The sequence below is a fragment of the Camelina sativa genome, chromosome 7, assembly GCF_000633955.1.
Source record: "Camelina sativa cultivar DH55 chromosome 7, Cs, whole genome shotgun sequence".
Taxonomy (NCBI): domain Eukaryota; kingdom Viridiplantae; phylum Streptophyta; class Magnoliopsida; order Brassicales; family Brassicaceae; genus Camelina; species Camelina sativa.
The window spans coordinates 2,333,392-2,347,488 of record NC_025691.1 but is presented as its reverse complement, the minus strand read 5'-3'; the positions used below and the strand labels follow the sequence as shown (position 1 = coordinate 2,347,488).

General features: G+C 30.4%; 2 protein-coding genes across 2 annotated transcripts in view; one reads left to right on the top strand and one right to left on the bottom strand.

Moving 5' to 3' along the window:
- On the top strand, window positions 8,924–9,923 carry LOC104699952 (54S ribosomal protein L51, mitochondrial). The gene is made up of 3 exons (XM_010415361.2): window positions 8,924–9,067; window positions 9,362–9,468; window positions 9,559–9,923. The coding sequence occupies exons 1-3, from the start codon at window positions 8,988–8,990 to the stop codon at window positions 9,729–9,731; spliced, it is 360 nt and encodes a 119-aa protein (XP_010413663.1). The 5' UTR covers window positions 8,924–8,987; the 3' UTR covers window positions 9,732–9,923.
- Window positions 12,154–14,097, bottom strand: part of LOC104704205 (BAG-associated GRAM protein 1-like) — a 4,176-nt gene continuing 2,232 nt past the window's right edge. Inside the window, exons 7-14 of the mRNA XM_010420329.2 lie at window positions 13,812–13,944; window positions 13,617–13,757; window positions 13,429–13,533; window positions 13,137–13,283; window positions 12,968–13,021; window positions 12,798–12,861; window positions 12,625–12,686; window positions 12,154–12,536 (exon numbers count right to left, since the gene is read on the bottom strand). Coding sequence (XP_010418631.1) covers window positions 12,408–12,536; window positions 12,625–12,686; window positions 12,798–12,861; window positions 12,968–13,021; window positions 13,137–13,283; window positions 13,429–13,533; window positions 13,617–13,757; window positions 13,812–13,944 — 835 coding nt within the window. The 3' untranslated portion in view covers window positions 12,154–12,407. The remainder of the gene's footprint in view (window positions 12,537–12,624; window positions 12,687–12,797; window positions 12,862–12,967; window positions 13,022–13,136; window positions 13,284–13,428; window positions 13,534–13,616; window positions 13,758–13,811; window positions 13,945–14,097) is intronic.

Here is a 14,097-nt window from a genome sequence, read left to right as displayed (position 1 = left end):
AGATCAAAGTTAAAAACTCACCAGATCGTGACATGTGTCAATTTTAACGATTAAATATCCAAGTTAGTAATTCATCAGATCGTGACAAGTGTCAATTTTAATGAACATAAATCACATATCAACTTTAGATTGTGACAAGTATCAATTTTAATGAGCAGAAATCACAGTTTTCAACTTTGGTAAAACGATGCATAAAATAATTGTAATCTTATTATATTAAAAAAAATTTGTTAATCTTTAAAGGAAAAGGATTGTAAATATACCCCTCTATATAAGCAAATAGATGATGACATATTTTTCACCAAACAAAATAATTTCAACTAGCTTTGTTTTTCTTGGTAAAATTTTCTTCTTTATTTCTTATTAACCTTTTGTTTGACACATCATCGTTCTTGAACAAGTCTCGAAGGAAATTTGTTTGTTGTCTGATCGAAGCAACTGTATAAAAAGATTCCTAGATATTACCAAGTGTTTTCGTCGTCATTTCTTTGAATTTTGTTTCGTTTCTCAATTTCATAATGCATACTATGCAATCTTTGATTTTAAAGTGTTAAAAATGTTTCTTATGCATAATAGCTAAGGTTTTTAGGATTAACAAATTTCTCACGGTGTTATTATTATTTCTATTACTTTGCAGGACATATAGCATAAAAAAAAAAGAATACATAAATGCAAGATAACAACACAAATTACATAATACTCGATGAACTAAAGAAAAATATTCTTATCGGCGAACGATAATATGTCTTACAAGAAAGTGAGAACCAAAATTTTTTTTAAAAAAACAATGAACTCTTTGGAATAAATTTTCTCATAAAAGAGAAAAGGGATTAAGGAAAATATACAAAAAAATATTATCTTAAAAATGTAAATTCTCACTTCTATATAAACATAGATCGTCTTCTATTATTCATCTAACAAAATAACTTATTCAAAAATATTGCTTTTAACTTTATTCTATTGGTCAAACTTTTTTAATGGGTAGACAAATTTTCCTTATTTTTAAAATCCAAAATATACTCCTACTTTCTACTTTTTCAGTTTGGAATAGGTAAGATTATTATGTTGACCCAAAAAAATGGAATATTAATATATGCTTTTTTCTAATACTCTATTTTAAAATTTATTGTAGTAGTTGTTTTATTTAATTTATATTTTCATCTTTGAATTATTTGAGATTCATATATTATCATGCTTTCATTAAATATGTCAAATTGATTTTCTTCTAATTTTTCAACCTTGATTGGTTGATCATAAACCCTTTTTTTTGCAAACATAATTGTTACCATTCGTTCAATTTCAAAAGGAGATAAAGAGGAGAAGGTTATCAACCTAATGATTAGATAGTTGGTAAAATATAAATCGTTGTTGATATATCCGTGGGAGCTTGGAGACAGAGGCTACATGAGGGTGTGTCAAAGAAACTTCCATGAAATATATTAAAATATTTAACATTAGTTACTATATATCAAAAGATTTTGTGACGTTGGAAAAGGGTCTTTAATTTCATTGGTTCCTAGAGCAAGCCACTTTGAGATAGCTAAAAGACGTGAATATGTTCTCTCCACTTTGAGTTGGACGCAAGGTTATCTCCCAAGGGAGAACGGCGGAGCGAAGGTTTTCTCCATCTCTATGGTGGAGGAGGTTGGACACAACGTTCTCTCCATAACGGAGGAGGGCATAACCGAGGTTCTCCCTATAGTGAGCCAACAATTTTAGTAATTAAAGAAATTATGCAAAGGTGAAAGTAAATAGACATATAATAGTTGGCTTAATTTGGTCATATAGACATTTTCTAGGTGGTGGTAAATAATATATTTGTAATATACAGTATACCTAGGTGTAAAACATACACTTTTAATGGTAACATACATAAAAAATTTGGATATAGATATAAATCAGTGTATTATAGCAAAAAAATATATAAATAATATTCATTAAATTTTAATATATTTTTATTAAATTTTATTTTATTTATAAAACTTTAAAGCCCGCACATCGGGCGGGGCCTTATCTAGTATATATATATATATATATATATATATATATATATATATATATATATATATGGTAAAGGATAACCATTAACACACTTGTTGTTGATCTTGAATTGACCTTTAGCAGGAAACATCGTAAAAATGTTAGTTAGATGAAAGTGGAAAAATAATAATCATCAAATTAATAAGTCTGTAGGTGCAATGAACTTTCTTATTTTATTTACATGAATAAAAACAAATTGTAGAGGGGAAGATAGTACCAGTATATATGAGCTATCATTATCTAATTTTGTTTTTGTATCCAATTCCCCTCCTTATCAACAATTTGGATCTTCCAACTGAATATTTAGAAAATCATAATTAATATAAGTTCAAGAGAAAAATTTATGAAAATAAACAAAAGTTTAAATATTTACCTGTGTGGGAATTATAATTGTAGTTTAGATGAGTAACCAGGAAAAAGATGAATGAAGAGGAGATGATTACAGAGTAGATATAGTTTAATTGATCAATAAAAAAAATGGACATTTGCAAAATTGGACTCCTGACTTGAGTCAATTGCAATGTTAGATCCCTTTTTTCTGTCTCCAACATTTGTCACTTTCTTCCTATTAAATCTTTGGTCATTCATTGTATTCACAAAAATGCCATTATATCTGATTTATTTGAATTTCTTGCGAATATGTTTATTACATCCATATCCTCATCTTCTTCTTTTATTTACGGTTGTGCCACCGCCATCAATTTTCCAACAACAATGAACAACCAAATTTGAAGCTCTTAACTTCGATTATAGTCTACTCTGGTTATTTTTGCAATTGACCAACCCATTGACTTTACGGTAGACTTTTTTCTAACAAGTAAACTTCATCTATCCGTCAACAAGAAAATGTAAACTTTGTCGTGGTTAGTTTTGCAATTGACTAAGTTTGACTTTCGCCAAGTAGACTACGTACGAAGTCTCCATGAATGATGACTTCGTTTGCAGTCTGCCGTGGTCATTTTTGGGGTTGACCAACGTTTTAATTTTTTAATTAGTAGACTTTCGCCATTGTTGCTTGATAGAAAAATCGATTCTTTACCCGACCAAAGTGTTCGGTTGTGCGTCGGCGGCTTGAAGCGAAGCAGATCTTTCCCGGTTTTGCTATATCATCAGCTGCGGTAATACCGTCGGCGACGTCAATATCATCATCGACATCGTCGTTCAAATTCCACCAGATCTGGCTCTGATCTAGCTGCCGCTATAATCTTCAGATCTATCAAAATAATAAACCACCCACACATTAATACACTGATTAACGAGAAGCAAACAACAAAGTCAACCACCAATAGTCTACGATGAAGTCTACTTAAGCAAACCCTAAATCAAATAATTTTAACCTAATCAGCCTTTCTTCCCTTAATTGGACTCGTTTATATGTAAATTTATTTTATTCCATTGCAGGAAGACTATGTGGTTATTATTTGGTCAATAGGATTATCAAATTATTTTTTTACAATTTTTTAATTAAAATTTAAACTATAATTAAGGAGTAGACATATTTCTATGTCTTCTAGTTGACGTCAATTGGTATCAACCTTAAATAAATCTAAGCAGACTTTTTCCGGGTTACATCTGTCATTTCGGCTTTTGTTTTTTGTTTGGTCGTAAGGGAGTCAACTGTAATTTCAGCACCCTTAGTGGTTATGTTTCTCGAATATCGAATATGGGGTCTACGATTTCATTCAAATGCAAATAAAGGTACAAAAAAATGCAATTGTCCCATAAAAAAACGATGGAAAAGAGAGGATCTATATATATAAAGTTAACTTTGCTCACTTCTCCTTCCTCCACATCAGCATCCACCTAATCAATTTTTTTTGCATAAAAAATACTATTTTAAATATTCATTCATTGCATATTTATTACCTATAATTAATAATAGTAAAAAAAATAATAAAAAATTAACTAAAATTAATTAAATTTTAAAATAGCATAAACAATAATATAATTTTTAAGTAAATAATAAAAGTAATAACTATCTAAAAATGAATTAAGTAAAATAAATGAAAACTTTAAAATATCAAAAATAATACTATAAATTTGTTTTAGTAATAATGTTATTATTAAAATAATAACCAAAAATGATTATATTTCAAAATTTAGAATTGTTAATGAGTTTTAGAATATAAGTAAGCTTTTAATGCATGGTGGAGTAAAAAAAGTTATACAATTTTATAACATGATATAAAACATATATAACAAATGTAACACACATATATATATATATATATATATATATATATATTATCAAATGCTTTTAACCCAAGACATTGGCAAAAACAACATATTTAAAGTATACTATGTTTTTTTTAGAAGATGAAGCTGGGGTTGCATCACAAAATTAACATCTGCAAATAACATATGAGATTGTAGAAAAATATATAACTTGGATTAGTGAATAGATATTCATTGTAAGGTTTAAACGTTTTATCATTTAAACATTCCTGACTTAGTCAGAAATTCTATTATGGCAGATGATGCATTTGGACAACCTTATTAAAGCGACATAGCACTAAAATTGTTCATGAAACTTTGTATATTCACATTTAATGTAGTATATCGATATGTTTAAAGGGTCTCTATAATTAGGTCAATGATCGACATTGACGTTATAACTTTAAAAATTATGTTTTCATGGGATATGAATATAGAATGAACTCTTTTAAAGATAAAATGTCAGAAGATTGTCGACAATATTATTGCGACACTAGACAATATATGTTATATATAGATTAGTAAAATAAGTATGACATTTTTATAGATTTATCTTTTAATCTTCAAATTATATTCATATTCAATGATTCTTATTGATAATTTTTTTAACTAAAATCCCATGTAAAATCGCAAATAGTATAACAAAGAAATATATCTTCAAAAATATATATGTTATATATCACTGTGTAAAGTTTAGTATTTATATAGATTTATACTCAAAAGTTGGAATGATTATATATAAGTTCAACAATTTATATTGATAGGAAATATTTTAAATTAAAATTTCACGCGTGCGCGCGTACAAATTCTAGTTACCCATAAAAAGAACGAGTTTAAACTTTAAATAGAAGTGGAATCGATTGTAAAATCACCTTTTACGTGGAGAGGGGGAAAAATCAGCAGTTATTAATTTTATTTTGGTTTTATTTGCTATGCTCGGCATTTTTTTTTTCTTTTAGTTGTGTGATAATTGATTTGACAAAAAAAAAAAAAAAAAATTGTGTGATAAATGTTTTAAAAAAAAAATCAGAAAAACTAAAATCTGATGTGGCAAGATTTAATTGGCCAAGTGACTTGTGATTTATAGTATAAAGGATTTACAGTTATTCATTTAATGTTTTCTATAATAAATATATATTTTGATTATAAAACTGTAAAGTAAAGTTAGTTATTTTATTAAATTATAATATTCCAGCAATACATAAATAAATAATAGTAAAATTAACCAGTGATAATTTAAATTTAAATTCATGTTAAAAACATCATTGTGTTAATTCATCGCTTTTATTGAAAGTATTTGTTGCAAAAGTGTTATGAATGTTGTAAATAGTGATAAATGTGTCACATATTCAGTGACATATATTTGCTACAATTTTCTTGCAAAATAGCCACAACTCATAATGTTAAATATTTCTTGCAAATTGTGCAAGATATTTTCACATGTCTTAATAGTATTGCTAATTTTGTAACAGAAAAATGCTACGGATAATTTTGTTGTTAATTTGCAATAAACTTGTAACAAAATTGTGATGTCCACTCATCATTGCAAAAATCTAGCAAAATTTGTTTAAAAATCTTAACATTGTAAAAATAACATTGTTTTCTTGTAGTGATGGTATTAGTAAAGTTTTTTTTTTCCTAAGTTAGTAAATATCTTATTATATAAAGTTGGGTTTTCAAAGTTAGTCATTAACAAGATCATGACACATGTCAAATATACTAATGAGATGTTGACACGTGTCAAAAATTATTATGTTTCAAAACAATTAATAAAGAAAATAATATTAAATATACAAAAAATTTACATGTTTATATTATTAAAAATTTCATAAATCAAAAAGAAAAATTAACAAAACTAATCTATTTTGTATTGTACGCTAATTATATTATACATTTTTAATTAGATTTTGACATGTATAAACAAAAATAATAATTCAGTAAGCATGCATATTATTATTAATCAATAAATACTGAATAACAAATTTAAAAAGAATAACATAAGTTATTTAAAAGAATTATTATTTTTGAAACGTAATAGGACACCTAATGAAGAAAATAACAGTATATATACATAAAGTATATATACTGTTATATATACATAAAAATAAAGTACATACAGTATATAAAGTATATATACATAAAAATTATATTTGTGAAGTGAACTTTGTGCATTGACTGACTATTGGTAAGTTCAATTGTAGAAGACATCATCACACCAGGAATCGAATCCCGCTTTCTACGAATGTAGGGATTTGGCTAATGGCCGGCCTATTGTGACCCAAATGTTGACAAAAAAAAATTCTATGTTTATATCGAAAGCATTGATCTTTGATTTTTTTTTAAGATAATTTTGTCCATCTATTGCGTGGGTCTTTGATTTTTGCGGGTTCTTCAATGGAAGCTATCAGATGCAACATAATGGAATCGAAGTATATAAATCCTGCTAATTTAATCGAGGAGGAGGTTCCAAAAGTGATTTTACAATTAGTAGCATTATAAGTTTGGAAGATTAGTTGGTGATTTATGTCTCTAGTCAAAATTTAGATTTTTCTCTTCTGAATCATATTGATGATTCTGGTACTGAAACAAGAGTTGCTTGATCGAATAATTGAGAAGCGAATTTCAAATTTGGGATGTTGGAATGGTAAACCGTTTTAAAATTGGTTTCAAACTGGATTTATCTGGTTTTCTATCGGATTTGGTTCGCAAATCGTTTAAACCCAGATATATGGAGAAATATATGAGAACTTATGATTCAGATAGAAATAAGTTGTCAATTTACGATTCGAGAATATTTGAGACGAGGTCATAGTATTAAGTAATTTTGGTACAATGTGATACTTCTGAGGAGTAAATAGGTCGTCGGTCCTTAACGTGATTATGACATATATCATGTTTTGGATTGTTTATAAAGTTTCGGTTTTGTATATTTGAATTATCTAAGACTTATATATACCATCATGATTATAATTTTCAAATTTTTATTTTTATTCTATTATATTAATTTTTTCTCAGTTTCTCCACTTTTAGTAGGTTGGTCATAAAATCATTGTAATATAGTAGATAATTTTCACTAGTTGTTCATCCAAAATATCTTTGGAGTAAAAAAAAATCATGGTATAGAAATTATGTCACAAAATAATTTTAGTAATTAGAAGAACTATAATTATGCTAAAATGAAAGTAAAGCAACATAAAATTTGTTTAATTTGTTCAGAAGATATTTCATAGGTGGGGATAAAGAGCATACTTTAACAATAAAATAATTTTGGGTGTAAGAACATATTTTTATTGGTAAAACATAGAGTAAAATTGTACATGCTTAATAACTAGATGTTGTTTTGATGAACTCTCTTCATGTAAAATATTTTGTGAATAAGTTATGTAACGTTTTAAAATTTTGACAATAATAATATTCGTAATGATGAGTATTTGGAAATTTTTGGGTGGGATATAATTTAGCTTTAAATTATTTTAATAATTTTTGTAATATATTAAAAAAATATAAATATAAATAAGTGTATGAAGGTATATACAAATATGATTTTTTCTCTAACTAAAATTATTTATATATTTAATTCATGAAATAAAATTTCTTTTTATATTTTTAATTTATTTTTTTCAACAATTTATAAACCCGCACATCGGGCGGACCTTTATCTAATCATATAATATGAAAGGGTTTGGATTTACATTTCGATTACCAACATATTTGGTTCCTTGGCATAAAAGGAAACAAAAAAAACTCTTTAGTATGGTGGAAAAATTCTTCTAACTTATTCAAAGACACATTAACTTTCATAAAGATTCCTAGATTTTCTTGAGAATTGTTTAGCTCTTTCTTTGTGATGCGTCTGTTGTCAAACATTTGAAAACACTTTTTTCAATTTTGACTCGACCTAAAACTTTATATGGATATGTTTTTTCAAATGGTTTTTGGTTTTAGAGTTTTCAAAAATCCATTTTTTATCCATTCAAGATTTTATGAAAAATAGTTTTCCTAAAAAATAGGAAATCCAGATTCTTGAAGATTTTACTAATTTTTTAACAAAATCCAAAATTCCACTTCAATGAGTTTTTCAGATTTTACCGCTTTCGTATGTTTTATCTTTCTTTTGTGTATATTACACACTCTTGTTGTTTGCTTGGTTAAATCTTATGCATGGTAACAGTTAAGTTAGTTCAGGTAGCCTATTGAATTGTTCTATCAAAATCATAAAAGAGGCAAACATAAAAACAAAAACTTGAGAGAGAAGAAAATTAACAAGCATGGCTTCAACAACAACAACAATACCAATTGATGTCGAGGAGGAGATCCTCCTAAGACTTCCATTGAAGTCTATCATCAGATTCAAGTCCGTTTCCAAACAATGGAAATCGTTAGTCCGAGTCCCATACCTTCGTCAAGAGACATCTGATGAAGACTTCCCGATACTAGTACTTTTATAATTTATACTAACAAACCGACTCGTTTACGACAAAAGACTATTGCGATTAGAATTTGGTTTTGTAGTGTTGAAGTCACTTTAGGAGAGGAGAAGCCCATTTCAACTAGATTACTAAAGGCTTATTAGAGAGTACAGGTTTTTTTGGGCCCAATTTAAGCCCATTTCAATTAGATATTTTAGTTCTGTAACATAAGTCACGTGGCACCTATCACGTGATCATCTTCTTCTTTTGTTTACAACACATCGATCGGGTAGGGTTTTGGGGTTCTCGTCCCGAGAGATTCAAATGGCGCTTAGAGGGGTTTGGCAGCTCAAGAAACTCGTCGTCAGCTACTGCAATTGGGGTGGTAGCAGTAGAGGCATCAGGTCAATTTCTCTTCCCTATCTTTTGATTTCCCAATCTATTAGTCCTCGATCTACCATTTTAACAGACTATTTATTCGAATCTATGAGCTTTGTACTTCTCATCTGTGAAGCAAATTCACTTTTCCTGTTTTAGAAATTTGGTTCCATTGTTCTCTCTTTGATGTATGTTTCCTTTCCAAATGTGCTATATCTGTGTACTGATGCAAGTAATGAATGAATCGTTACCATTTCTTAGTTAGGAACTGAGCATTTTCATCTCTCATCATTCTCTCATGCGTTTTCTTCTACTTACAGAGCCTTTATGGAATCAGAATTGCCTGCACTAAAAGAGAAAAACCCGCAGCTCGAAGTGGTTACGGAGCTTTCACGGGGACAGCATCCTTATTTGAAGGGCATTTACAGTATGAATCTTTCCTCCTCTTATCATTGTTATTACAAGCATCTACAACGGTCCTTTTGACATTAGCAATTTCACTTACACAATTTTATAGGGAATAGAAATGAAAGGGTGGTGTGTGTGAAGAACATGGATCCTGAAGAAGTGCTTCTGAATGCAACAAGGCTGAGGAACTCGCTTGGAAGGAAAGTGGTGAAACTTAGGACCAGACATGTCACCAAACACCCCAGTGTTCAAGGCACCTGGACTACCGCTGTCAAATTCTGAGACCTTTCCTACTTACTACATAGTTTGCAGGTTTTTCTTCTTTTAGCTGGTTAATCGAATGTTGCAAGTATCAGGATTGATTGTTTATCTATGTTTACAATCCCAAGTTCTCTGTACCGTTTGTGACCCTGGGCAAAAGATTCAGTCTTCAAATGTTTTGCAGTTTATGCAGTGTTTGAATTTTGTTTTGTCCTTCTGCTTCAATCTATAATAAGATTTTAAAGAAGGTATGTTTTCTGGTGTTGGAGATGATGAAGTAGACTTGCCTAAATCGCCAAGGCTACTTGAGGAAGAGTATGTCTTGAGATACGACAATGCCACTTCTGTCATCACTTCTACTTCTATCTTGAACTGTGTAAAGTGTCAAAAAACAAGTGTACCAGAGAAACCTAAAATGGCCCCTTTTAGTTTATCGATTGATGTAAGGGCACCAAACGAACCTCGTCAATTGCCCCTGCTTTAATCTTCGATTGCATCAAACACCATTTCTTGAAATGTACACCTATTGATGAAGCCAAAGAGATCATTCCACACAGTGTGAATTGCAAATTTCACACTTCCAGATAAACAGATCTGCAGGTTAGGGAAACCATCAAGAACCTATTCTACCAAACCAGCTGGCTATCCAATTTTAAGTTTGGAAAAGCCAAACAAATAATTTTAAAGATACCACAATCCCTGTAACTACGTTATACATAACTTACCCTACACCATTGTTAAGGAAACAAGATACTACTTCTCAATTCTCACTACTTTAATATCAGTATCACATTGACACATTCCATGTAGTTACCTTTACATAATACGTGTATCTTGGTGACTGATCAGCAGACGACAACAGTTGTCAAAGATTTTTCTAAGTATACTATTGTTTATTCTCTAATAATGGGATTTAAAATATCTTACAAAATCATTTAGACTTGACAGTTGACAATGTGCAATCAGTATACTTAGAATCCATAATCAGTGTCAACTGTCTAATCCTTAAATCTTAACCCAGCAATGATCTGGTTAATCCTTTCGATAGCTCTTTGGTTATTAGTTGCAGCCTTTGATGCTTCTTGTGTATCGATATCAATCTTAATAACAACATTTGTACAAAAAAAATTTATAATTAAGGAGAATTTCATATTTGTAGCAAAAATATTATGGTATTAAAAAAATAAGGCAAAATATAAGGCCATGAATGGCTGTGGATTTTAAAGATGTTTTTGGTTTTAGATTTTTCAAAAATCTAGTTTAATGCCAATCAAGATTATGCAAAAATTGTTTTTTCTAAAAATTAGGGAATCCAGATTTTGTTTGATTTTGGCAAGTTTAGGGAATCATATTTAGAATAGTAAATTTACATATATAAATAAAATATAAGTAAGATGTCACCTCTTGTTCCAAGGTATTTATGTCTTGGATGTGACGCTCACATTGTCTTCTAATCTGAGCAATGTTCTCATCAATCCTTGCGATGATTCGTTCGTTATTGGTTGCACCTTTCTCTTTGTTTTGTGTATTGATATTCTTCTCATACTCGACTACCAACCTCGCCAATAGAGTAATATCTCCATCAACCCGTCTTACTGCTCCATCCACGTTTTTTTTGGTATCAGCCCAAAAGAATCGTTTGATTCGCTCAGTCATCTTCGGAGAAACCAGAGAATTTTTATGACGCCAGAATCAGAGAAATAAACATTAGAAATTCAAAAAATCAAGAAAAAAAATCAAAACTCTATCAATTTAGGAACAATGACAGAGAATACAAAATCAAAAGCAAATCCAAAACCTAAAACAAGCAGAGGCAAATTGAAAGAAATCGGAAGAAGCGAAATCCTAAAACACTCAGATTCAGGGTAGGAAATTAACAAAGGAAAACCAAAATCTATGTTTTATTAGTTTTTCATTTTTAGGCTATGAATGGCAATAGGCTTTTCATTGGTTTTTAGATTTTAGATTTTGGTTTTTGAATTTTTGGTTTTTGCTGTATATTTATAAATTAATAAATCAAAAATTCAAAAATAAAAACATTACTTTCAAAATATAGGTTTTCAACAAAAACCTTGAAATTATGGTTTTTAGTTTATCTTTGAAATTTGGAAAAACCATTTAAAAAACTAGTTTCCCTAATTTTTAGGGAATCCAATTTTTTTAAATCTTGAATGGTAAGAAAATAGATTTTCAAAAAAAAAAAAAAACCAAAATCTACTTAAAAATTAGTTACCATTCAAGGCCTGTGACTTTAATTCTTTTTTCTATTTTTCTTTTTTTTTTTAATAAATTTTAACACAACATCTTAAAATCCAAAATCTAAAATCTAAAAACTAAAATCTAGAATTCAAAAACCACCCAAAAACTTGTAAACATTCATGGCCAAAATGTTTGAATTTTGTTTTGTCCTTCTGGTTCAGTCTATAATAAGATTACACAAGGGTTTATGGTACAATTCATTGTTTTCACACTGTTCTTTGTTTGCTTGAAAATTCACAGGACTTAGTATTTGGTTTGCCAATACAGAAAGAGTTGTGAGAGAATCCTTAACTTTTCTTTGTCAAAAGTACGAGAAATCAGACAAGCCCTTGTAAATATCCTAATTACCGTTACCACATATACACTTTAACATATAGAAAAGAAGGAAAAAGCTGATCTTAAGTTGGCTCGAGAATGTCGATTTTGGTAAATTAGGTTTTAGCTGATGTTTTCTGGTGTTGGAGATGATGAAGTAGACTTGTCTCTATCGCCAAGGCTAGTCGAGGAAGAGTGTGTCTTGAGATACGACAATGCCACTTCTATCATCACTTCTACTTCTTTCTTGTACTGTGTAAAGTGTCAAAAACAAGTGTATCAGAGAAACCTAAAATGGCGCCTTTTAGTTTATCAATTGAAATAAGGGCACCAAACTAACCTCGTCAATTGCCCCGGCTTTAATCTTCGATTGCATCAAACACCATTTCTTGAAATGTACACCTATTGATGAAGGCAAAGAGATCATTCCACACAGTGTGCATTGCAAATTTCACACTTCCAGATAAGTAGAAATCATTAGTAGTTTGAGGATGGGTACTTGGGTTTACTTACCGACTCTTATATCTAGCACAGATACAGTCTCCTCTTTAACTTCCAAGCGCCATTGGCAGTGGACCTGATATACAAACAAACTTTATAAAGCATGCCAAGGTGAAACTTGATTGGTGAGTTGCAAACAGAATGATGAATCGAGAACCAAATTTTCCTCATAGGCAACATACTTCAAAGTAAGACCCAAAAGGAACATCATGTGGCTGTTGCACAGTTTCAAAAACCTGAAAGAAGGAGAGACAAGTATCATCAGACAGGATTTTCTTTTTATATTTTGCCTAAACAACATTAGCAACTACTATATCCAACGGGAAACAAATTGTAATGAATCATTCCTACCAGCACTTTCTTGTCTGGTGATAGAACAACGTGCTGCCATTCCGTCACAGCAGTGTCAGGTGGACACATAGGACTATTACAAATGGATCTGAACTTAATCTCTCTAACTTGGCCATCATATTCTTGGGCAGTATGCCACGGCTCAATCTAAAAGATAACAAACAAACAACAATGAAGTTCCTGAGCAGTTGTGTCTAAAGAGTGCAGCTTTAAAACATGTAAGCAATGCAGTGGAAACCGCAAAAAGAGCACATATGTATGAAGACTATCTAGATACCAATGCCAAACTTACATTAAGATTTTTATCCTTCCGTGCAGATCTGTACTCATTAGTATAAGTGGAATCATCAGCCAACAAGACGTTCAGGACTTGCTCAGGTGTGCTGGCAAAAACATCCTGCAAACAAGAGTATGATGCAGAAAATTCAGAAGAATATCTTCGGACAACTATAGCACTAACAAGAAAAACCAAATGTTTACATTGTAGATGTTGACAAGGACTTCTTCCTTGACGAAAGCCTGAAACTTTACAGGTACAGCTGCAGTATCTTCAGGAGGTTGAACTTGTACTTTACCACCTCCTTTCACAGAGCTNGTGAACGCGTAAAGGCAATCCCATAGGAGACGCACAATTTTTCAACTCTCGTATTAGATTACTTATGATACATTTAGTACTAGTTGATTCACCTCATCGGGGAGGAGATCAAATATCGTCTGCAGAGGTCCTGGCTTTAGATGTACAATCGTTGGGCCTTGCTGATCCAATGTGACCCTTCTTCTACAGGCTCCAGCATATCCGGTTACAGCCCTACCAATAAAATCCATTTTGTCCAAAGTTTTGAACCACTAAGACTTGTAAAAATCAAGTCAGAGATGTGATTCCATTGAAGATAAAAACCAGCCAAATGCAAGTAGCATGTTTTGGTAAACCAACACATACGCCCCCCCCCCCCCCCCCCCC

What these genes read in the sequence shown, in the direction of transcription:
- LOC104699952 (XM_010415361.2), top strand. Translation starts at nt 8,988, where the DNA reads ATGGCGCTTAGAGGGGTTTGGCAGCTCAAGAAACTCGTCGTCAGCTAC. An exon ending in GGTAGCAGTAGAGGCATCAG is followed by an intron (nt 9,068 to 9,361) that starts GTCAATTTCTCT and finishes TTCTACTTACAG; the next exon opens with AGCCTTTATGGAATCAGAAT. An exon ending in TTATTTGAAGGGCATTTACA is followed by an intron (nt 9,469 to 9,558) that starts GTATGAATCTTT and finishes ACAATTTTATAG; the next exon opens with GGAATAGAAATGAAAGGGTG.